We start from the raw sequence: 23,354 nt of genomic DNA, 5'->3' as shown, positions 1-23,354 counted from the left end.
TGTAAGGCTGCGTAGCTCAATTGTGCGAAAAGAAAAAGCCGCATTTGCCAAAGTTGTAATGTAGCACATAACATGATTGTCAAATACACAATAAACAAGCAAGGACATGTGTAGACTTGAACTCTGCCATTGTGGAAAAGAAAGAACCAAAAGACAGGCCTTTTCTATCTATTCCCCCAGACTTTGGAACCTCCTTCTAGTCAACACCAGACTTGCTCCCTCTGAAGGCATCATGCGTCAGACACAGACGACCGGTTCAAGTTCTTTCAAAAATGCCGGGTGGAATAATGCCTAACCTGCCCAATGCTAAAGTGGAATTGCCCCACCTAAAGAAAACGAAGGATAGTCTGCGTCGGGAAGTCCAAAGTATATCCTACTTGCCCTCATCACTAACTGCATACAATGTGTAGGGATTCAGCATCAACATGAATGGTGTTCAAAAGAACGTTCAGAACACAGGAGTTGCCTTCCCCAAGAGTTAAAAAGTAGCTCATCAAGCACAGGGCTTCCCTTCCTTACGAGTCCATCATATCTTTCAACTTTCAAACAAAACAACAAAGGGGGGTTCTTCCCCAAAAGTTCAAATCGTCCAGCTTTGAAACAAAACAACATAGGGGTGGGGATGAGGGTGAGTGGAGGATGGGGGTGAGTGGGGGTGGGGGGTGTTCCTGCCCCAGGAGTTCCAATCTTCCAGCTTTCAAAAACAACACTCGACTGCAAAGTCACAACTATGTCTTTGCACAACACAGGCTTCTTTATAGGTGTTTTTCAGTGGCTTTTCCATTCAGTGGCACCCGGTCTAGGGGCAGTTGTTAGACCACATGGTCCACCCATTAAAGGTCACTCAACTGGTACACCTCCTTGACTGCTTTTCCATTAACACCAGTCCACTGCTTCTCCGCAGCAGTGAGGCTTTCCTGTCCCAACATTGTTTTGTAGCTTGGTTGGCTATCAAGCCCTTGTTACACTTTATGTTCCCTTGGCTCTTGCCAATGCTCGTTTCCTTATAATATACAGTTCTTTGCACTTTCTAGGCTTTGGTCAATGCTGGATTTTGCATATCATGCATACTTTGTGCTCTCTTGGCTTTGCTAGCACTTGTTTTCAGTTAATGCAGTTCATCGTTGCAATGCAGTCCAAAAACGTCCTTTCAGTAAGATTCACAATCTTTCTTTCACTCGTCTCAAGATGCAATAATGTTCCTAGCTTGCTTTCATTTCGTTTGGTATCCAGAGTGCCTTATCTTTGTTTGAACTTGCATAGCAATGCATGATTTCCATTTATAGTAATGTCCATAGCTTTATTTCTATGACCGCCTGCCAGCCAGGTGTTCCCACCCTTCTGGTTTCACTCACCGGTCGGACTTGCGAGGTCCTTCGCCGCCACAGGTTTTTTTGTCTCTGTGCGGTCCATCGCGTCTTCTCCCAGTGGACTTCTGTGGCTCCTGCACACCCAGCAGTGCTTCCTCTGCGGCGCAGGACTCATACAACCGTTCCCTTTGGTCTTTCCGCCCTCCTCCTTACGGCTTGCCACCGGCCTCCAGCGTCCTGTACCTTCGCTTCCTGCTGCATACGCTCTGCACTTTTCCACAGGACTTGGGCGTTTCTCCTGCCACACGCCACACTGGAGAGGTCTTCCTGCACTTGGCAGTTTGTGGGTGTTCTCCCACAGCTGACTCAATTTCTTTTGGGATTCCAGCTTTTAAAGTTCCTGCCTCCATTCTCGTTCCAAAAAGGACTAGACCACTGACCATTAAAGCAGTAGTCCTGCATTGCTCTTCTCCTTCTCCTCGTCCCAGTACTTGGCTGGGGTTGATAAGGGTTCGCTTTCACAAAGCGAGGATAGGTTGTTCTAGTTGTCTGCTTCTTCATCCCAGTACCCACATTAGTATGATATGTCTGTATTAATAAAATGAGGATGTGGTGTCCTAGTTGTCATTTTCTTTGCCCCAGTAGCATACTGGTAACTTTTGGAGAATGGTTGAGGAGAAACACAGGGAAAGGGCTGACAAAACCCTATAAAGGCTTGAGGGATGGAGGGCTTGTGGTGAAAGGGAAATAGGGGATACCATGTCTCGCCTAAGGACGTCCTCTTCCGACTCCCCAAGTCTCCTACACCCAGGTGATCCTCCCTTGCATATCCACCCCTAGGTTCAGGATCCAAAAGCGATGGCCTTTCCCTGGCCACCCGAGAAGAGGATACCGGCAGTAAAGAAGTGAGGATCCCCTCAGGTTCCTCACAGCCCTCACTTCTACATTTCAGGAAGGAGCTCAAAATCAACCTTTTGAAGGACCGGCTCCACCTTTAACCCCTAGGTCCATACACCCTCCGCTCTCCACCTAACCTGAAACTGTCTGAACTTCCCCCCGCCCTCTGTTTCCTCCCCTGGTTGCTTGTAGATCCTTTCCTAACAAATTAGTCACCCTCCATCTCCCTTGTTGCTTGCTCCCCGCTCCCTTGTATTGGTCCCTTGCAATCTTCTTTGCTCGCCATGTACTTCACCCAATAAGTTGTAAAATGTTCCGTTGCTTTCTGAAGTAAGGTTAATGCTTAAATACCTTAATAAAAAAAATAATAATACTTAAGTTTTTGTGAGAAACCTGAAGGTGCCTCTCCGACTAGTCCCCGGGGGTCTGTCATCCAGGTGGCCAGGAAACAGCCATCGCTATTGGATCCAGTTCCTGGGGGTGGACCAGTGAGGGAGAGTCACCTGGATGGGGGGGTCCTCAGGGAGTGGAAGTGGGACACCGATGGATGAGATGCTGTTTCCCCAACCTACCACACAAGATGCTCAAACACTCTACCCCCTCCCCCCCCCTTTTCCAATGCAAAAACGTTCACATATCACGAAGGACAATGAACTAACACCCGAGCTATTTACCTAACATGTTCCAACACAAGGGCCATGCAAAGTCAGGCAATTGACCAGAAGTGCACACATCCGATGGCCCTTTCCCTTCCCCACAGGGATAAAAGGTGGAGCACAAGAGCACAATACGAGCAAGGCAGACCAGACCGCACAACGAGAGTGCTAACTCAGGATGGCAGTTCAAGAGGAGGAGATAGACGGCACGAACCGAGAGGGTGACAAGGAGAGAAGCGGCCTTGCCCTTTCTGACCAAGGCACGTGAAACCTCTGCAGAAGGAATCGTAAGACCACGAGTAATAGCCAGCGTGTGTTGCAACAGATGTCAGCGGGACACAGGGCCATCCTCCGCTGATAACCAAGCTGGGGAGAGACGCTTGTCTCTGTGGTACCGACCTTGACTCCAAAGAAAAGAAAAGCCAAGCAGTTCATCACAGCCGATGAGTCGAGGGGAGAGCCGATAAAACACTGAACTGTGTTGAACGAAAGTAGCAAACAGCTAATTGAACTGTGAAAGAGTACAAAGAATTGTTGATACCAGAAGGGGGAAAACCAGCAATAGAGAAGTCAGGCACCACGTGGGTGTTCACGCAGGAAACTCTGGGTGATTCCCCGATTGCTGAAACTACAGTTAACCAGAAGGCCTTGGGAAAGGCAAGAAAGTGGTCATACCAGGGCTCCAGTAAAATCCTCTGTACAGTCGAAAGTCTTTGACCGACAGGTGATTGTGAAGCTAAGGGAAGTGAATCCTGCATGGTAAGAACTGTTTGAGAAAATGTGCGATTGACAAATTTGCCAAGAGTGAACCCAAAGGAGGGATGCCGATAAACAGGCGGCAAATTCTAAAGTCCCGATATACAGTGTTTTAACAAGAGCAAACCCGGCAGAGGGATGTCCACAGTGAACTGTTTAAAAAAGACATTAAGATTCGTAACTGTGACAGATGAAACTGTGTTGAAAGCAGTAGTGAACCCAACGGAGGGAAGCCAACAATCGAGAAGGTTCTAATCCTGGAAGAGGGGCACCCAGGGGTGAAAAGGCATCACCCATCGTACAAGCAGAAAGGAAATTTTGTTTATTATTTTGAAACACATCAAGTCCTCGGATGCAAGAGACTTTTTGTAGAAAAGAGACTTAATCACTGACGGCCCTGAGTGCCAAGAGCGGAACTGTTGGCTCGTGCTGGGAAAGCTCGAACGTGTGCTATACTCCAGAATCTTACATTGTCCCGTGCTTAAAATGTGGGGAAGAGAGACCCTGACTACCGCATCCTGACATATTGTTTGTGAACACTTCCTTCTTTCTTATCAACATTATCCCACACTTCTTTTTGTATTTAGTTTAAGGATTGGCAATAGGTTTTTCTTAGTATAGGCCTTTTTATTTGACAAGACGCCACTAGGACTGCCTTATTATTTTGTGTTGGTCGCAGCTTGCTCCCATCTTAGATTTAAGTTTAGATCAGGCGGTTTTCCAAGCTACCTTTACAGTTTAATAAACACCCTTGAACTGTGATCACTTGTGTCTGTCTTTACTGTTGCCACTGTGAGTTCCGCCATGAGTTCCTTACATGTGCCAGAGAAAATGATTTCCAGGAAGTCTACTTCAAATACGATTTTGGGAATCGGTAGTGTGAGGGGTCAGTAATGTGAGACTCGCGACTATGTAGAGGTAAACATGTTATTGTGCACAAAATTATAAAATAAAACCTAAATAAACCTACTGTAGCAGGGGATTCCCTACCTAGTCTGGTATCTATGGGAAAACCTCCTAGCATACACACAACTAACCTTCACACTAAACGGAAACATTCAAAACAACATGAAACAACATAAATAAAAATGTACCAAATATCCAGTGTCTTGGATGACTTCTAGTGATCCTGTGCAGATCCGGCTCCCCAGGAATGTCCCAAAGTTCATTTCGTCCAAGGAACAAAAAGTCTTAACCAAAGTCTTGAGTTGTTCCAAAGAAACAAAAGTTCACACAAATAAAATCCACTGGCAAAAGTCTCTTCTTTGATGAAAAGATTTTCCTTTTACAGTTCCACAAAGAAAAAAAGAAAAGCAATGGGGTTTCCTGGACGACATCCTTTCCAGGAAAGATAGACAAAGTTGAAGCCACTTTGGTAACAACTTCTCTGCTTTGCACTTTTGCTGTGTCTTATTCACAGCTTTGTCAGGATGCTTGAAGTTTTGCTGCCTCCTCAGCAACCTCATTTTATTGTAACACTGTGAGGACAGAATCCCTTGGCCCACAGTCTGTGTCATCTTCTTCTTCTTTCATCTTTATAATTCTGAGAGGAATAAGGATGGTCACAGCACTGCTACTGTTACTAAAACTTCTGAAATTAAATAATTTTGCCTCTACAACTGCAACATCAAAAGATAGGCAACTTAACAAGACACCTCCGACCTCTGCAGGCTGGCAAGGCACTCTTCTTTCTATACCATCAGAAAGGGCAGCTTCCTTGTCTGTCGTCCAGCTACCATGAAATCGGCTGTCAGCTTTTAGACCACTTCTTCTTTCTTCAGATAGTCCTTGCCATGCAGATTTAAAATAACTTCTCTTAACAAGTACCCAGCGCCCTTTCCCAGCTTCATATAGACCCCTTCTTGAAATGGTTACCCCAAAGCTGTTGTGCCACTCTTGCAGCTTTGGTTGTTCTTGTCCCATTCAATTTAGAGGAACATTGGGTAGCAAAGTCTTTAACAACTTCAGAACACTGGTGTGATGTTCTTAAAAGAAAAGGATTCACTTTTATACAGTTCGCTCTATAGGCTTGGGTGATACTTGTTCTAGCTTTAGCTACAACCTCTTCTGTAGAAGTTAATCTGTTGCAAGGTATATATTTTTTACCAGAAGCAAAATAACGCACTTGAGATTTTGTTTCTCTCTCCAACTGCCACTTCAAAGAGAGACACGTTCCCACCTTTCGGTCAGCATACAGCATCCAAGGTATCGGGAGACATTGGGCCTCATTACGAGGTGGGCGGTAAGGGATTATCGGCACCGGTAAGGGCACCGGTGCCGGTAATCCCTTCCCGCCCTACTACGAGTTCCCTTTGCGGGTCCTCCCTTAACGCCTGGTTTTTCAAGGCGTTGAGGACAGGACCCGCAAAGGGGCTCTGGAGCTAATAACGGTACCGCAATTTGGGGGCTCAATGGGAATGGGGAAGGGCCCTGGTGAATGGGGTATTAGCGGTCCCGCCAACCTTGGAATGGACCGGTAATTGTTCCATTCCCAGGGCGGAGTCGGTAGGGTTTTGGAGACAGCCATGGAGCTATTAGCTATTAGCTCCATGGCTGCCTCCAACCTCGTAATGAGGCCTATTGTCTCACGCGTAGGCTTCTAAAATGTTGCTTGCAACACTTCAGGAAAGTCAGCTTTATTTTGTGTAGGCTACCGCAGCGTTCTCCGTGTTGACTGGAGACACACAACCGCTCAGCAACAATGTAATGCTGATGTTGGGGAAAGAGAGGTTTTCATTAAACGCAAGCGTCTGATTTAAGTGTGTATTGCCTTCCCCTTTACAAAAATACTTCCCACTTTTTTCTTCGCTTAGATGAAAGCGTGTGTATAATTAAAGCTGGTTACAGTTACGGGCAAGGTCATTTTGATTTTCTTCCGGACTCCTGATTACAATGGTTGCAGGCTGCTGCTGTGTCCCTTTCTTCTCCTGCCGCTTCAGATGGCACTCTTGGGATCCACACCTCTCTGCTGCACAGGGGTCTCTGATACTTCCTCGTTAAGGGAGAGTCTCCTACTCTCCAATTTCCCCGGCTTGCCTCTGCACACAGGCCTTGGGAACAACTGCAACTTCTGCTCTGCATTCCCAGTGAAGAAGCACACCTGGAAAGGCTGCTTGTAACTTCCAGCCCCTTCCAGTGGGGCTACAATTATTCAGGGTCTGTGAGCACAGGACCAACTCAGAGTCTGCAGGTGAAAGCTGCCTACTCCCTACTCCTGCGTCCCTGTTGTGGTCACACTTCCTGGTGAACCTCTGGCTAAGTACTCTGCTTCTTCTGCTCCTGCTACTGCTGACCCTTCAGCTCCTGCTCCAGCTTCTTTCTACTGCTCCTCCCTAGTGCAGCCTTTTATGACACTCAGGTGGGCCAATTAGGATCAGGTACAGGCTCTTGTGATTAATTGCCTGACCTTGTCTAGTCATTAGGCTTGCCTGCCTGACCTGGTATCCTACATGCCTCTTCAGCCCTCTTCTTCTTCACAGTCCTGGAGGGCTTCTGGGACTTGTAGTTTATCTTTGGGAAACTGCGATTTCTTTACAAGGTTTTAAGATGGATTTTCTTCCCCAGTTGTTATTAAGAGAAACATTATAAGATGTAGCCTTTTTGGGATCACAAGAGAAAGAAAAGTTCACGTTTTCAACGCTCCTGTTGGAATACCGTTGATCTTGTGGGGGACATGGTAACTTAGGGATACAAAAGATTGGTTTCTTGGGTTCAGTATGAAGTGGAGTCACTCCTTCAGGTTTTACCTTTTTCTTCTTAATAAAGGATTGCGATGTATTAAAATGCAAATTCTTCCTCTGTCTGGATCAACAGTATTCCTCTTAAAGGAAAAATCCTGTGTCTCATCCTGTGCAATCTTCCGACTCCCTGGGCCTGGTCTCCACCCAGGTGATCCTTCCGCAGCGCACCACCCCCAGGATGGGCAACAGGAAGCATCTGCCCTCTCCTGGCCACAGTAGGCAGGGGGTGAAGAAACGAATGCCAGGGATAGTTGATTTTTAGGAGTTACTAACCAGTGTCATTTTTTGGGGTTTCTAATGAGGCAAAGGCCACGAGGTGGTCGTAGTATCAGAGTGATTCACCTTTTTTTAGTGTTCTTGCAGAAGTGAGGGCTCTTGAAGGTATAGTAAAAGTAAAAGGGATTATTTTCAGGGACCTATGACCCATGTTGAGATGGGAAAGGTCGGTCCACCAACAGATCATGTGCATTTCTAGGAAAAACGTGATATTCCTACATCCTGTTTCCTTTCTTCCATTCTCATGGTGTCGTCCGCAGGAAGGGGGACGGACTGTAGCAGAATTTATTTTATCCTCAACGTCTTTATCTGGTGCTGGCGTGTATGTGCCAACGTGTACCCCTCTTCTTCCTCTTCTATTCTCCAATCCCAACTTGCACGAACCGTTTTTGTGGAGTAAATAAAGATCTCACCAAAAAATATAGACCTTCCTCCATGTCCCCAGAGTTTCCTCCATGGACCGCAGGGGTATAATCTGGTTTCCAACAATTTTCCAGGACTCTCTTTTTTACTGCTGAATGGAATAGGAGTATGGGATCCTTTGCCGGACCCTTCTCAAGAAAGTCAGTTAAATCATCCTGTTCAAACACCACAGCAGCTCTAGCCCAGTCAATAAATTCAATGACCTTTTGACATCACAGACCTGTGTGATACATCAGCATGCCCAGATCCCTCCGGTGTACCAAACTCCACCTATGGAGAAGTGTCCAGTCCACTAGCATCCTTAAGTGTATCAACTAAGTCCCTCATCCTAGATTCTCTGAGATGAGAGCTCTTCTGGGACACGAGGAGTGCCATAATCGAGGCCAAACCCGAATACAGAGCTTTCTTCCTCCTCCTCATAGACTTAAAGAAGTCTTTCTTTGTCTGTGACAGTCTCGATGAGGATGTCGAAGGGGCTTGACGTCGACACCTTCCAAGGGACAGACTGGAGTGTAGACAGTCTTAAATTGAAGTGTCGAGTCTACAAACGGTGCTCAAGCGACCTTCGAAATCTTTCTGTGCAGACTCCTGGGCGTCCGAACAGAGGATTTTGTTGACACCTTGTTGGCCTGATGCGGCATAATGGGGTCAGAAGTCTTTTTCGACTTCTACAAAGGAGTAGGTGTTGCCGCCTTTGCAAATACCACCAGCATTTTCAGTCGGAAATCTTCCATCTCGGCTTTAGCTGCTGTCTTACCAGTTTTCCATCAGGTGAGGAATCCAAGTTGATCGATCGAGATCAATGGTGTCTCTTTCTGGATTTCTTCAAGGAGGACGAAGAAGAGGTACGAGACCATGAACTGGAATGCTTTGCCTGCTTGCTGTGTTTCTAGGACCTGTGAGGAGAAACTTCTCTCTCTCGAGCTCTTATCCTCGGAAGACTTAATCTTTGACGCAGTGGTCGAAGCAGATTTGGGGGAAGGCCTACCAAGGACAGGTTTCCCATTCCTCTCTTTTAAGGCCCTCACTCTCATAGACAACAGGAGCCACATTCTTCTAAACACCAAAGACCTTCTTGATGTCGATCCATTATCGACATCTTCGAGCCGCAATTTGTACATCTTTTAAATCCCGTTTTTGAAGGAAGACAAGGACAACATCGAGTAATTTGAAGTGCGCAGTTAAGTTGAACGCTGAATCGAGTGAACCGAGCCCTCACGTGGTGCCAGATCACACTGTCTACAGTAACTTTTTGGCCTCCCAAAGTTCAGTCACTCCTTTGGTTTTCAATTATATTTGCGTCGCTCGTCACATACGTTTCACACGCTGTTTGCTTTAGATTTCTTCATACAATGTTGCTATTTGCAACCTTGGTTCCAACACAGGCTGGTCTGGTTTCAGTCTCTCCGACTCACTGGCTGTGCTGTCTTTACTGGCGCTGCTTTGTTGTTGGAGCCAAGGACAGTACCACAGCGGCAAACGCTCCTCCCTGCCTTGGTTATCGACGCAGGAGATCTCCAGGTACTTCTGATATACAGTGCAGGTTTGTTCAGCATTCGTCCCCGGTCTTAGGTTTCTTACTTTCCAAGGTTCATGAAAGTAACGGTTTGAAAAGGTCAAGGGCACTTCCCTCCTTGCAACCCTCTCTGGTCTTGCCGTATTTCTCCATGCATTAAACCGCCATCTTGGAACTGCTGCTTCCTTGTGCGCTTTGCCTGGAGTGTGATGGAAGTCAGGTATGTGAAATAAGTAATTGACTGACCATTGTATTGGGACATGTCAGGTATACGCCTCTGGTGTTAGTCTGCTTTCGCTCACAGTGAATTGTCTGTGAGAAAGTGTTTGTGTCGGGAAAAGGATGGGGGTTGAGTTCCTAGGTATTCTACCTGGTAGGATTGGGAAAAGGTGTTATGGGAAGGGCATACCGCGTCTCATCATCCAGTCTCCCACTCCCCAAAAAACCCCCATCCAGGTGTTCCTCCCTCACTAGATCCAAAAACAATGGCCGTGTCCTGGCCACCTGGATGACAGATCCCCGGGGACTAGCGGGTGAGACACCTTCTGGTTTCTCGTGCTCCACGCTCCTTCCATTGATCTTATGTGACTCTCTCCTCGCTGTATGCTCTGTTTCCTGGTCTTACCTTTCTCCCTCTATCTCCCCACACTCTGGCCCCTGTTCTTGCTGCGGTCTCCCGCTCTAGCTCCACTCTCTTGTCTTTACCGGCAAACATCGCTACTCATCGCTGCCTTCCTGCCTCTCACTTCTCTCTCTCATGCACAAACATGCACACAGAGACAGAGGCACACACACACACACACAGTCTGTCTCATACCTACTCTTAACTTCCCCCTTCTCTATTCTTCCTCCAGGAAATCTCTCACTCACAAACCAACAACTCAATTGGCCCCAACCTGTCTGATCCAACACTTTGCTATCACTCACTCACAGCTTACCATCGTTCCCCTTCTGCTATATCCTCCTCGCTGGCCTCTTGGACCACTTCCTCTGCTCTATACTTCAACCAAACACCTTCCACCCTCCTATGCCCTGGTTTGCTAGCTTCCTCCTGTTGTGAGGTTCCTCTCCACTCCCTTTCATCAGCTGTTCCCCTTGGCCAATCTATAGCTGAGCGTTTTACTTGGGGGGCCTGAACTTGTCTGGATGTCTTTAGGAAGACTTCCGGTCCCACTGTTTTTCAATCTCCATTCCTGTGCAGGCAGCCCCTAAAAGGGTCCTAACTTGACCCTGCCACGCAGCCTAATTAAAAAAACAGAGATAAGTCTTACCATGGATTTTCTCTGGTTGGCATTTCCATGGGTACATTTAGCATTCACTGATTGATCCTTGTTGTTTAATTTTGGTAATATCGATTAGACAAAGTCATGCTTGATGGAGCTCCATTTCTATTGGACGCTTCCTAAGCTGCAGTATCTTAATAACTGTCTTACTGCATGATCAGCGGATATGCGTGCTCTAATAGATTTCCCTTTTAGTATTCTAATCGCCTGGCCGTTCCTTCAATCTTGTGTATTGTTCATGCTTTGGATCCTTGACATGGTTAAAAACTGAAATGTAATTTATAGCTTTGTTAACCAGCTATTCTGAGCATGGAGTGTCAGGAACCCCTTGAGTTATCGTATACTGAGGTCAACATGTTTCAATGGAGATAAGTTTGCGCAATTCGAAACGAGCTTGCATATAGTTAAAATAAGGAGCAGTAAGCAGTAGGACGGTATCACCTATTCTGCTAGTAACAAAGTGTATACACAGTTCTTTGCATGTTGGCCACCGTTCTAAAATGTGGGTTTTTGTGATGTATCTGTGTGTTTAGGCGTTGTATTGTCTTGGTATGCACATTATTGCTTTACTTACATCTTCATGAATGTTCTAATCACAGGCTTATTTTCTTTTTTTCTCTACTTTTTCTTTCTTTTCTTTATCTAACTGGCATTATTGTTTGTTTTTATGAAGCTACTTGTGAATATATGACCAGTGAGGCAATGTACTAAGTACTTCAGGATCGTGTGCAACATAAAACATATGTTCATTAACCTTTAAAAAGTTTGCAAAGAGTGATCACACGTGTTTGGCACACTTTGATGAAACAATACTTCTAAACTAAAAAAAATCTATTCTGAAAGATTTTGTTTATAAGCAAATTATAATGCACAGTAAGTTTTAAGATGTGAGACTGAAAGGGTCATAATTATTTTTGCATAATACAGAAAAAAATGTATTGATGTTAATTCTATTAAAAATTCACTTTAATTCTTAGGTAGCCCTGGAGTGCCTCCATGGGACAGAGATTATTGTTGTTAACTCTTAAGCAATGTTTAAACCTTTATTGTTTTATACATGGCATAACTAATGTTTTTCAGTGCTAAACCCTAACAAGAAAAATTGAAACAAATCAAACAGCCTATGCAGTGTTCTGTATGCCAAATGTAGTGTTGTTGTACGGCTGTAACCGGTAAAAACATCTTCGTGGCACTAGTAGATTTGTTCCAATATGCTTGAGTTCGCTTCTAAAAAATGTTTTAATTGTTTCAGAGAATCCTTCATATCCTGAGGTTGTGATCATCTGGAGTTGGTGTTCTTCAGAGGAACGGGTGAAATCCTTTTGTCAAGATGAATGAAGTAGCGGTAGTGAAGGAAGGATGGCTCCACAAGCGTGGTAAGTGGGATATTGCATGAAGTATGTTCCGAGCTATAACTGTAACGCTGCACAATTTACTATCCTAACAGTTTTTGGTGGTCAAAGTAGATTATTAGTTTGGTAAACCAGTTGACAGCTGGTGTATATCTTCGCCCCCTTGCTTCCTTTCTTCCGTGATGATTTGCCTGCACAGTGTCCATTTTGAGTCAGGTTTGTACGGTGCTTGTTCTCTCACTATTTTGCATGGATAGTTTGAAAGAGATCTGTGATCATTTCATAGCTCAAATGAAAACACTCAACTGGAAATATGGGAAATTCTCATGTGATCCATTGCTGAAAAACTACAGGGCAAAGGTCATTGCAGCACTACTCTATGACGCTGATCGACTTTGGGATTTTCAGGAGAAAGAGTGGTTAAAAGTAGAGGGGTGTATATGGAGAAAGGTTTTAGGGTTGCCGGGCTGTGTTCCTGTCCCAGTGATTTGGTATGAATTTGGACTACTGTCCATTGCAGCTAGGATGACATGGAAATCCCTTGCCTTCCTATATAAGATCATGCGCCCTCCGGACCATTCTGTATTCAGCAAAATGAATGTTTTAATGAAAAATGAGAGCAACCTATGTCTTGTGAAATGGTTTGAAAGTTATAATGCGACCTTGTCTCTGTGATCGACCTGCTGCTTTCGAGTCCTGTCCACAACTGATTAAGAAAGCCCTTTGGGAGTATGATTGGTGCAGGACAAGAGAATCCATCACCAATTTTAGTCTTTTTCGTATGTTCTTTTCGAGGGCAAAAGCTCTATATAAGGTAGAGCCATATGTTAATAAGTTTCTGTGAGTAAAACCGAGGACTCAATTTTTAAGATTGTGGGCCTCATTACATGGTAGGCGGTGAGCCATGGCGCTATTAGCGCCATGGTTCATGCTGGTAAAATAACGGCACCGCCTTGGTGGAAAGGGGAATTACTGCCCCATTCCATGGTTGGTGGGGCGGTAATTCCCCCTTCCACCATTGCCCTTCCCCATTCCCATTTTTGCCCCGTAGGGCTCTATGGGAATGGGGAAGGCGCTAATTACGGTACCGCAAATTGCGGTACCGTAATTAGCTCCACTGGTCCCTTTGCGGGTTGGTTTTTAACGCCTACAAAAAGCAGGCGTTAAATTCCCCAACCCGCAAAGGGACCTCGTAGTAAGGCGGTAAGGATTTACCGGTACCGGTAAAATACCGGTACCGGTAAACCCTTACCGCCTACCGTGTAATGAGGCCCTAAGACTTAATCTAATGCAAACCATGGAGGTGATGGGTGCTCGCAAGGGGCTGGCAAGATGTGAGAGATCATACATGCTTTGTAAACATTGGGACAATCTGACAACCCTGGAGCTCACGGATTGCTCAGAGACTTTAGAAATTAGACACAAGCACTTTGATACATTCTTAATTAATCAGTGTCAAACTTTTTAACATCCTGAAGAATATTGAAAAACCAGAAAACCTTACACCGCCTTTTCAACCCACTGAGGAGGACTGTAACCTGGTACTAAAGGCTTTCGCAGCCAAAATTGACAAAGCTAGGTGCAACATAATGAAAGCCAGAGAAGCGGCACCGCGGTCAACTACGCCAATGGAGGACATCTCCAGGCCGAGTGGGGCGCTCTTCACTTTTGAGAAAGTGTCTGAAGCCAAATTGCTAGAAGCTCTCTCTCAAATGAACCCCACTCCGTGCGCAGAAAATATTCTGCCCTCTAGTATTATCCTGCAACACAAAGAACTCTTCGCCCCAATCCTACTAGAACTGGTTAATGCCTCTTTCAGTGAAGGCCTTGTTCCGAAGGATTTAAAAAAGGTCACCATCACCCCATTAATAAAGAAGGCGGGCTTAGACCCTAAAGATCCAGCCAATCTTCGCCCTATAACTAACTCAAACTTTGTACTCAAAGTTCGAGATAAATTAGCCACACAACAACTGCAATTGTATGTGGAAGAAAAAAATGCTCTTCACCAACAGCAATCGGGTTTCAGAGCATCACACAGCACCAAAACGGCGATGTTAGATCTCCAAAACCACATGCTGGGGCTGGTCGACGGCAACAAAATAGGGATGCTAATGCTGCTCGACTTGAGCACAGCTTTTGATCTAGTGGATCACCAGCTTCTCATCAAAGCCCTTAAAGAAAACGTTGGTTGCTCAGAAGAAGCAATAAGGTGGCTGATTTCTTTTCTCTCAGACCCCCAGGTGCGGATTCACTGGGGAAATACGTTCTCAGACTCCTGCCCCATACTCTTTGGGGTTCCACAGGGGGCAGGCTTGTCCCCCATGCTCTTCAATATATACATGCGGGCACTGTGTAGCATCCTGGTCAAGGCCGGGGTGTTTTTTACAAACTACGCAGACGACACACAGCTCATTGTTGAGTTGAGTGGAAACCATGAGGAAGATAGTGCATCAATAGGCAAAATATATGGCATGATTGATGAATGGATGCAATCCAATAGGATGTGCCTGAATAACGCAAAAACTGTATTGATGACTTTCGGCTCAAATCGCCAGCTATCCAATCTAGGAGGCGAATATACGTTTTTTAAGATAAAGGACGCCATTATAAAAGTTTCGGCACAGGTCAAAACTTTGGGAATGATGGTCAATGCAGAGGTTAACTCTGAAGCACAGACCAATTGCCTCTTAAAAAACACAGCCTACTACCTCAAGTTAATAAGAGCAGTTAAACCATTCCTGAATGAAACAAACCTGGCCACCATAGCCAGAGCCATCATTCTGTCCAGAATGCTCTGATGATTGGTGCTACCGCAAAAGATCTGGCGAGATGCCAAGTGATTCAGAATGACGCGGTCAGACTGATTTAAAAAAATTTGAAAAGAAGGGACCATGTTACAGAACAGAGGAGGTCACTGCATTGGCTAAAAATGGACGAGAGGATAAGCTTTAAATCTCTTACGCTCGTTCATAAGTGCATGTACGGTAAGGCCCCAGGTTATCTAAAGAACTGTATAGTTCCATACGCGCCACAAAGAAGTCTGAGATCAATGGGTACAGGACTGCTGGTCATTCCCAAACACAGACAAAAATCAGGGCTGGGCAGAGCCTTCGTGGTTCTGGCTCCTCAAATGCAGAACAGACTTCCTGAGACCTTGAGAATGGAGGAAAATCACTTGGCTTTTAGGAAACGTCTTAAGACACTTATCTTCCAGTAGGAATTCTCGGACTTCCTCTCTTACAGCGTGTAAGGATGCTAAGGGTGCATCTTACACATGGGATAGGCTAGGCTGCGTTTGTGTTATGTTCATTGTGTGTTTTTGTCTCAAAGCGCCCTGATGCCCGCGGGCTACCGGCGCTATACAAAACCAAAATACATACATACATGCATACTTTATAGACGGAAACTGTTTTTCAATCGGATTTTAGTTGGTAAGGAAAGTTCATTTAAGATTGCGACGTTAACATGTATAGAGGATATAAGCTTCATAATTAAATTATGTTAAATGTGCTTGCTTGTTATTTATTGAATTTTAGGAATAATACAAGTGCTTGGTATTGTGCTAATTTGCGTAATTGTGAATCTTTTTATCTGGTTGTTTTATCTGTATTTAGTAATATTTGTATGTATGCTTTTGGACTGTGATATATGAAATGTGCATGGCTTGATTTTTAAGCTAAGCGCACAATAAATAAATAATGTTGCTGCAACGGTCGTTCTTGCTCAACGCAAGTCTCTTCAGGAGGCGTAGCAGTTCAGCGTGCATTGGTGCTGTTATACGAGATGTTAACACTATCAGATTTTAAGCTTTGTGAGTGGTTGATCTGAGTAAATGCATCCAATGTTGTTAGTCGTGTCAACTCATTGATGGACCTGTTAGGGTCTTGGTATGCCCCCACATTCTAACATCCAGAATATCCATTGGTTTGTTCCTCATTGGTGAGACAATGGAATACATGGCTGGTCGGGGAGTTCTTATCCTGAAAAGAGGGGTAATTGTGATTGGGCTAGCCGGGCACTCCTTTTTCTTGAACTGAGTTCTCCCTTCTCCCTACATCCATTGTAGCCATTTTGTTTTGTAGTTGTTTTTAAGTGGAGAAACAGTAAACTGGGCCGTTTCTCCATTAAAAAAAATGTAAAACGATGTTCGCACCCCTTGCTTCCCTCGGGTCTGTAAGTTGGGCCTTGGTCCATTACCTGACCTTTAATTCCCTCCCATAATGGGGTTTATTTCTTAAATAATTAAGAGGTGGCTTTCATAAATGACAGGGCATATCACACTAGCAGGGACCTAAATTGAGACCCTTGACTTTCCAGTGAAATGGCTTGGTGTGCATGTTAAGCAAAATGGAGGACAAGACTGATTGTTGTGGTATGCCTCGGAGGTTGTTTGCTGTGCTTCATTATTACTACTTAGGCGAACCCGGATTATCCCAGTGTTTGGGAGCGATGCATTGAGGCATCATTGACTTACGCTCCAGGGTGGTGTGAGCAGCAAGCGGTCCAGCAGAACCAGACAAGTGTTTATTTTTGGATGTATACGGTTTGGCCGTGGCATAATTGTTTGCGGCCGAATTGAGCGTGTGGCTTTCACAACCCCCAAATCCGCCCAAACGAAAAAAAACACCCCCCTACACTCCCCCCCCACCCCATACTTTGCCATCCGCTCATCTTCTAACCCTGCAGTGTCGGATCCGTCCCTCCTACGTGATTCGGATCCGAAGCCACAGGATCCGCTTTTCTTTTTTCTCTCTTTTTTTCCTCCCGTCCCATGCGTCCAAACTTCCGGAAGCGGGGGACACACCTGCAACCCCCAAAAGTCATCGCTACAAAACATGGGGAGCGGGGCACACTCCCACAACCCCCGCTCCCCATGTTTGGTAGTGATCGTTTACAAATGATCAAATGGTACTGGCCGAATTCAGACAGATTTACCATATGATCGTTTGTGTTGATACATTTGGGTAATACTTTTTTTTTCCCTTCTCCAGATTAGCTTCGACATACTGTGGGCTTTATTGGATTGGCACCACGTTCTGTAGGATTTTATTTTGAAAGGCATAATTGCAGCTATTCTCTTATAAGGGCAAAGCAAAAACGCTTTGTTTAGAGTTCTTTAAAATGCAGTGTACTTGTCAACTCTAAGACCTTTTCTCTGACACCAAGAGGTGATGTTCCTTCAGTGTGTTCATTCCAGAGCACTGCCGTCACCTTCCGCTGTTGTTTTTGTGACACCGAGATTCAGATATGAAAGTTGGGTTGGATGTTCTTTCACTGTTCGGGCTACTAGACTCGTATTCTGTCTCGGGAGGATAGCTCAGCGGCAACATGCTCGCCTTGGAAGCAATACAACACGGAGCAACACAGGTTCGATCCCCGTGTCCACGCTTAGGAACCTCTGGGTAGAATACGAGCAACACAGGTTCGATCCGTGGTCCACGCTAAGAAACCTCTGGGTATTAAGCGCGTTATAAATAACCTATCATATCATACTAAACTGTGTCTCTGTCCTTATGCCTGATTAGCGATCAACCTTCTGTTCCCCAGTAAAACAAATTCTGGAGGTCGACCCTTGGATCAGATCCGTCAATTTCAGCGCCATGATGCCTTGACAAGGTGTATGTTGCACTCTATAAGTCTCTCTGCCATACCATACCATGTGAGTAAACGAGTCTGTTTGTGTTAAGTACACAGAAGTATATGCATGTGGCAAGCATGTCCTTTGGAGTGTGGCCTGTTGATCTGTCAGAACATAGTTTCCATGGATCTCTTGAGATGTAGAATCTGCCTCGCCGTTGGCAAAGCACATATACGTGGCATGGTTCTAGGTCAACTGGTCTTGCCTTTCAATGCCTTCCTGCGAGAACGAGGCCTTTTTAAAACATTTAAGGCAAATAGAAAAAGTGTTGTTTGAATCTCATACAGAAGCACGTTTGGTGGCACAGTGTGTACCCGCACTGATGAAGGTGGAGAAAAACAAACTGCAGTGTCCAAAGGAATGGACCTGTTACCTGTAAGTTCTGCAAAGAGCTCAGCCACAATCAGATGAACTCTCTGCACATTTTATCACCTATCCTTTTTTAAAGTGTGAAAACATACCAAGTCATGCATCAAGGGATTGTATGTACAGTAATATAGCTCAGCGGTTTAAACGCTCGCTGCTGTGATCTGTGTTTGATCTGCAGTTTGCGGGTTCGAATCCCGGCAAGGCCAACTTAACCTTTCATCCTTCCAAGATCGATACATAAGTACCGATTTCTATTGGGTAATAATATTAAGTTGTATGTAAATATGTCCCATGTAAAGTGCTTTAGATTAATGCGCTATGTAACAAACTAATTATGATAAGTAACTAATTATGATAAGTAACTTAATAAGGGAACTGTTTATATTGATAGCGATGTAACTACGAAGGCTCCCTCCAAATGCTGCTGTAATTGCGATCCCAGGAGTTAACTCGCGCACAAGGTGGAGAAGGAAAGATATGTCTCGTTGGTCTCATGGAACACTCGTGGTTTTAATCATTTGGTTAATAATACACAAAACATCTTAAATAATCACGATGTGATTCTCTTACAAGAGACATGGCTAACCACTGTTCCCTTATGGAACAACCACGAAATTCATTTTTTGCCAGCCCTCCAAGGAAAGAGAGGCCGTCCGATGGCTGGCCTTATCACAGCAACTAAATTAAGCGCTAACATCAGTATAATATTCTCCTATACTCCTAACTCTTTCACGCAGTTGACTATTTTGTCAATCGACTCAACCTTGTACGCTATAGTTAATCTCTACTGGAACCACAAAAGCATTGATAGTTGGAGGTTTTTGGGTGATGTTGCTTCCATGTTGGATTTCATCATGCTTGTCCCAGAAATTCAGCATACAGTCGTTGCTGGTGATATAAATATCCATTGCCTCCCCTCGTTGGGCATATCAGGAGACTCAAATTGTAAACTGTGGGAACAACTTATGCTGACGAGAGGATTGTGTATGGTGAATGAGAGTAAATTTGATAATAGTGAGTTGACTCATACATGGCAACAGGGCAACGCAAAAGCCACAATTGATTACATTTATGTTGATGACAGACTTTTCTCACAAATTCATTCTTTCAATATTGTAACAAATCCAAATAGTGATCATCGATTGCTCACGCTACAGTGGACTTCAAAAGTGACAAAAACCAAACGTAGTATAATGGTGAATTCGGGCCAATTAACAGTCTCTAATCAGCTGAATCGTATTAGATGGACTGAAAACAAACTAAATGACCTCAACACTACGCTGCAAGCTGCCTTCCGTTACTCACGGAATAATACACCGTTTACCCCAGTTCCCTATTATGATATAATACATCATTTCTCAGAAAACAGGGTAAGGAAAAACCACAACTTTAAAAGATCACATGTATTTGACCTGGAGTCCCAAAGCAAGAAAACTGATTTTCGCCTTAAAAAAAGAGAAGCCATGAAACTTCCACTGTGTATTAGGTTTACAATATTGACGCAAATCAAAACATCGTATAGGAATTGGCGGAGGAATCATCGAAGTAAATTATTCCAACAAGATGGTGAAATGATGTTACGAAATATTCGTAATAGCAATACAGCCCAAATCTGGAAAGCTTTGACCAGCGCTGTCTCCTCGACGCAAATAAAGATCCAAACACAGAGTGTTCCAGAAGCAAAATGGATTAGTTATTTCTCTAAAATCTATGCCAATCCGTCTGACGGTAAACCTCCTGTAAGTTCTACTCCTCTTAATCGGTTTCATATTAAGATTGATAAATCTGACATCTTACATCTTATCAATAAAATAAGTCAGTCTAGGGCGCCTGGCCCGGACGGACTATCAAACAAAATTTTCAAAGAACATCCAGTAATATGGTCAAATATTCTATACCATATATATGAGCATATTAATGTATCCCAAGAGCTTCCGGCATCATGGACTCACTCTTTGATTGTACCAATTCATAAAAAAGGTGATCGGTCTCTCCCACAGAACTATAGACCCATCGCCCTATTAGATGCACCAGGCAAACTTTACAGTCGCATTATTCTGCAAGAATTGAATAACTGGACCCTAAATGAGCTTAAAAGAGACCCTTTCCAGACTGGTTTTGTTGCAGGGCTAGGCACCTCAGTAAACCTAATCACATTAAATATGCTTAAATCTAAATATGCAGAACTTAATCAACCCCTGTATATGGCATTTATCGATTTTCGGGTAGCTTTTGATTCAGTCGATAGATCATTGTTATTCCAGAAATTACAGAACTATGGCTGTCCATCGTCATTGTTAACTATAATCAAGAAATTGCACTCGAATACGACAATGCAAGTTAGATTATCGCTTGATGGGCTGTTGTCTGCAAACATCAATACCACGAGAGGATTAAAACAGGGGTGCATCTTGGCGTCCACCCTTTTCAACCTTTTCATTCTAGACATCGGGACATCCTTTGAAGAAGTTTTGTCAGATTGTCCCAAATTAGGTGCCCAAAAAATCATATGGCTCTTGTATGCTGACGATCTTGTCCTAATTTCGCAAACGCCAAGAGGATTACAGAACCTTTTGAACAAATTGGACACTTACACTCATACCAATAATCTAACTATCAATGTGGATAAAACTCAGATAGTGATTTGCCAAAGAAGAAGGTACACACAAATGGTGAGAAGTCAGTGGTTTTTGCGTGAAGTTCCCTTACAGTTGGTACCAAGCTATAAATACCTAGGATTACCTTTCTCTGGCCTTATGTCAAATCAAACTTATGATGACTATGTAAAAGCCAAAGTCATGACCTTAATTTCACAAGCCAAAATAATCCTACACAAGTACGGCAAATTCACTATAATGCATGTGGCAACCTTTTTCAATCAAAAAGCTGTTCCGATTCTATCCTACGGAGCAGAAACTCTGTTACCTCAATCTAGAACTTATTGGGACCGACTTGAAGGGAGATTTTGGAAAACAGTTCTGTGCTTGCCAGTGTGTACTCCCTTGTGTATGTTAAGGTATGAACTTGGTAGTATTTCCTTGTTTGGTCTAATTCTTTGGAAATTTTGCAATCTTTATCGAAAATGTCTTTTGGGTATACAAACTAGCAATATGTTGGGTGCAATTGCAATGTATATTTGTGAATCCAATGATGTATTCCCCAAAAAGTGGACAAGAGAAATCATTAATGCTCTAGCCAGTGCAAATGTTTCAATTGACTTGTTACTTAAAAATCCTGTGCTAGCTAAAAAAAGATTGTATTGGCATGATTGGAATGTAAGCCAAGAACTATGTAAAAAATATGTAGATTTCGATCAAAATTTATTCCCTCACAAGAAGCTTAAACAAATGGCCTATTATCTTTTAAAGTCTCCATCACATCATGTTCGCTCTGAAATGTTAAGATTGCGTTTGAATTTACAGGCCACAAACCAAATTCTAGCGCGAAGAGGTGCAATTCCAAAAACTGAAGCATTTTGCCGTTTTTGCAAAAATGCTATGCAATTAGAGTGCTTACCTCACCTAGTAGTGGACTGCCCTGCTTTGAGTGACATACGAAAACATTACTTTTGTAATGTATTACAACTATACTGTGATCGCTCAACATATGAAATATGGATTATATTAATGACAAGCAATCGCAGTGCTATTCACATCGCGCTAACGCAATTTATAACAACGATATTACCACGCAATTTATCGCCCATAGCCAATTGACAAATGTATTTTAAATTTTAGGATATATGTGATTTTTATGTACTTATTTGAGTCTCAACTTTTAACATTATTTGCCAATTATCCCTGTGAATTGAACACTGTTTACTATTTCCGAAACAAATCTGTAAAACTTATCAAATCAATCAAACATGTATATAGGCTATGGAAAGTGTGAACAAGCGTAAAATGGGAAAAGTGATATAAAGTTTGTAAAAATGATACATGTAAATTTGTAAAATTGGAAAAAATTAATGTATTTTGTAATGAAGAAATTTTTGAAAGGTTGAATGCTTTCAGCCAACCAAAATAAAAAAAAATAAAAAAAAAATAAAAAAAAAAAAAATTATGATAATGCCCCTGAAAAACTCATAATGCGTAAAAGACAATTCTTATTTATTTATATACAGGACAAACCATGGTCTTTTGATCACAAAAGAACGTACAATAGATAAGAAGTCAGATTTGACAAGAAGCAGTGAGCTTCTTACAATGGGGTGAGTTTGAGGTACATTCTGCCCATGTTGTGGAGGCGAGTAAATGGAACAGTCACCAGGGACAATGCATGAGTGAACATACATAGATTAAGTACAACCAACATTGGACATTTTTAAGTGCAGGTTGGCGGCATGGCCAGCTCTACTCGGGACGTGGCCATGATGGGTGAAGTTCGAGAATGGAGGCAGAGAAAGTGAGAGACAGGAGCAAGTTAGAGGTTGAGGAAAACATGTTGGCTAGCAGGCAGACAAGAGGTAGGTTAAGAGGGTAACTCAGAGACGAGGAAGTAGGCTCTTAGTTTGGTTTTGAACAAATCTGTGTGGATTGTTTCTGGGATGTCCAGGGGAAGAGAATTCCATGCAAGTGGAGCAGCGAGAGGAAGCACATGGAGGGCGAGGATCCACCAGGGTAGTCGAGGAACCAGAGCTGAGAATACCAGAAGGCTTTAAGAGTTTGATAGAGGAGGAAAGATACAGTGGTGCCTTACCATGGATAGATTTGTGAACCAGGAGAAGAAATTTAAATCTTGCCCTGCTTTGCATCATCAGCCCTCCAGCCTGTTGACGGTACAAGGTAGGTGTGAAGTGAGGGAGTTCAAAGAGAGCCTGGTAGAAAAGTTAATTATCATATCGATAGGACAGAAAGCACAGTTGGGAGACCAAAGAGGATGCTGGCACAGAATTCCAGTTTAGAGAAGGCAAGAGTGGTTAAGAGATGGTTGGTGGTTTTGAAAGGAAGGAGGTTCCTGATTTTCCTAATATTTAGGAGGTTGAGGCGAGCTGCTGTTCCAGTTTTGAAGTTCAAAATAGAGAAGGCATGAGAAGGGTCCTAGATGACGCTGAGGTTTCTAGCTGAAGAAGAGTAGGGGAGAGTGTCAGGTGGGAACTGGATAGTCATAGGAAGCGATGAGAGAGAGAGAGAGAGAGC

General features: G+C 43.7%; 1 protein-coding gene across 1 annotated transcript in view; it reads left to right on the top strand.

Annotated features, from left to right (window-relative positions):
- Positions 1-23,354, top strand: part of AKT1 (AKT serine/threonine kinase 1) — a 397,239-nt gene that overhangs the window by 80,391 nt on the left and 293,494 nt on the right. The window contains exon 2 of the mRNA XM_069638151.1: positions 12,110-12,233. Within this exon, the coding sequence (XP_069494252.1) occupies positions 12,188-12,233 (46 nt within the window). The 5' untranslated portion in view covers positions 12,110-12,187. The remainder of the gene's footprint in view (positions 1-12,109; positions 12,234-23,354) is intronic.

Source organism: Ambystoma mexicanum, chromosome 14 (genome assembly GCF_040938575.1).
Source record: "Ambystoma mexicanum isolate Mex_15411 chromosome 14, UKY_AmexF1_1, whole genome shotgun sequence".
NCBI classification, from domain to species: Eukaryota; Metazoa; Chordata; class Amphibia; order Caudata; family Ambystomatidae; genus Ambystoma; species Ambystoma mexicanum.
Note: the sequence above shows the minus strand (reverse complement) of the source record. Positions and strands in the feature narration are given on the sequence as shown.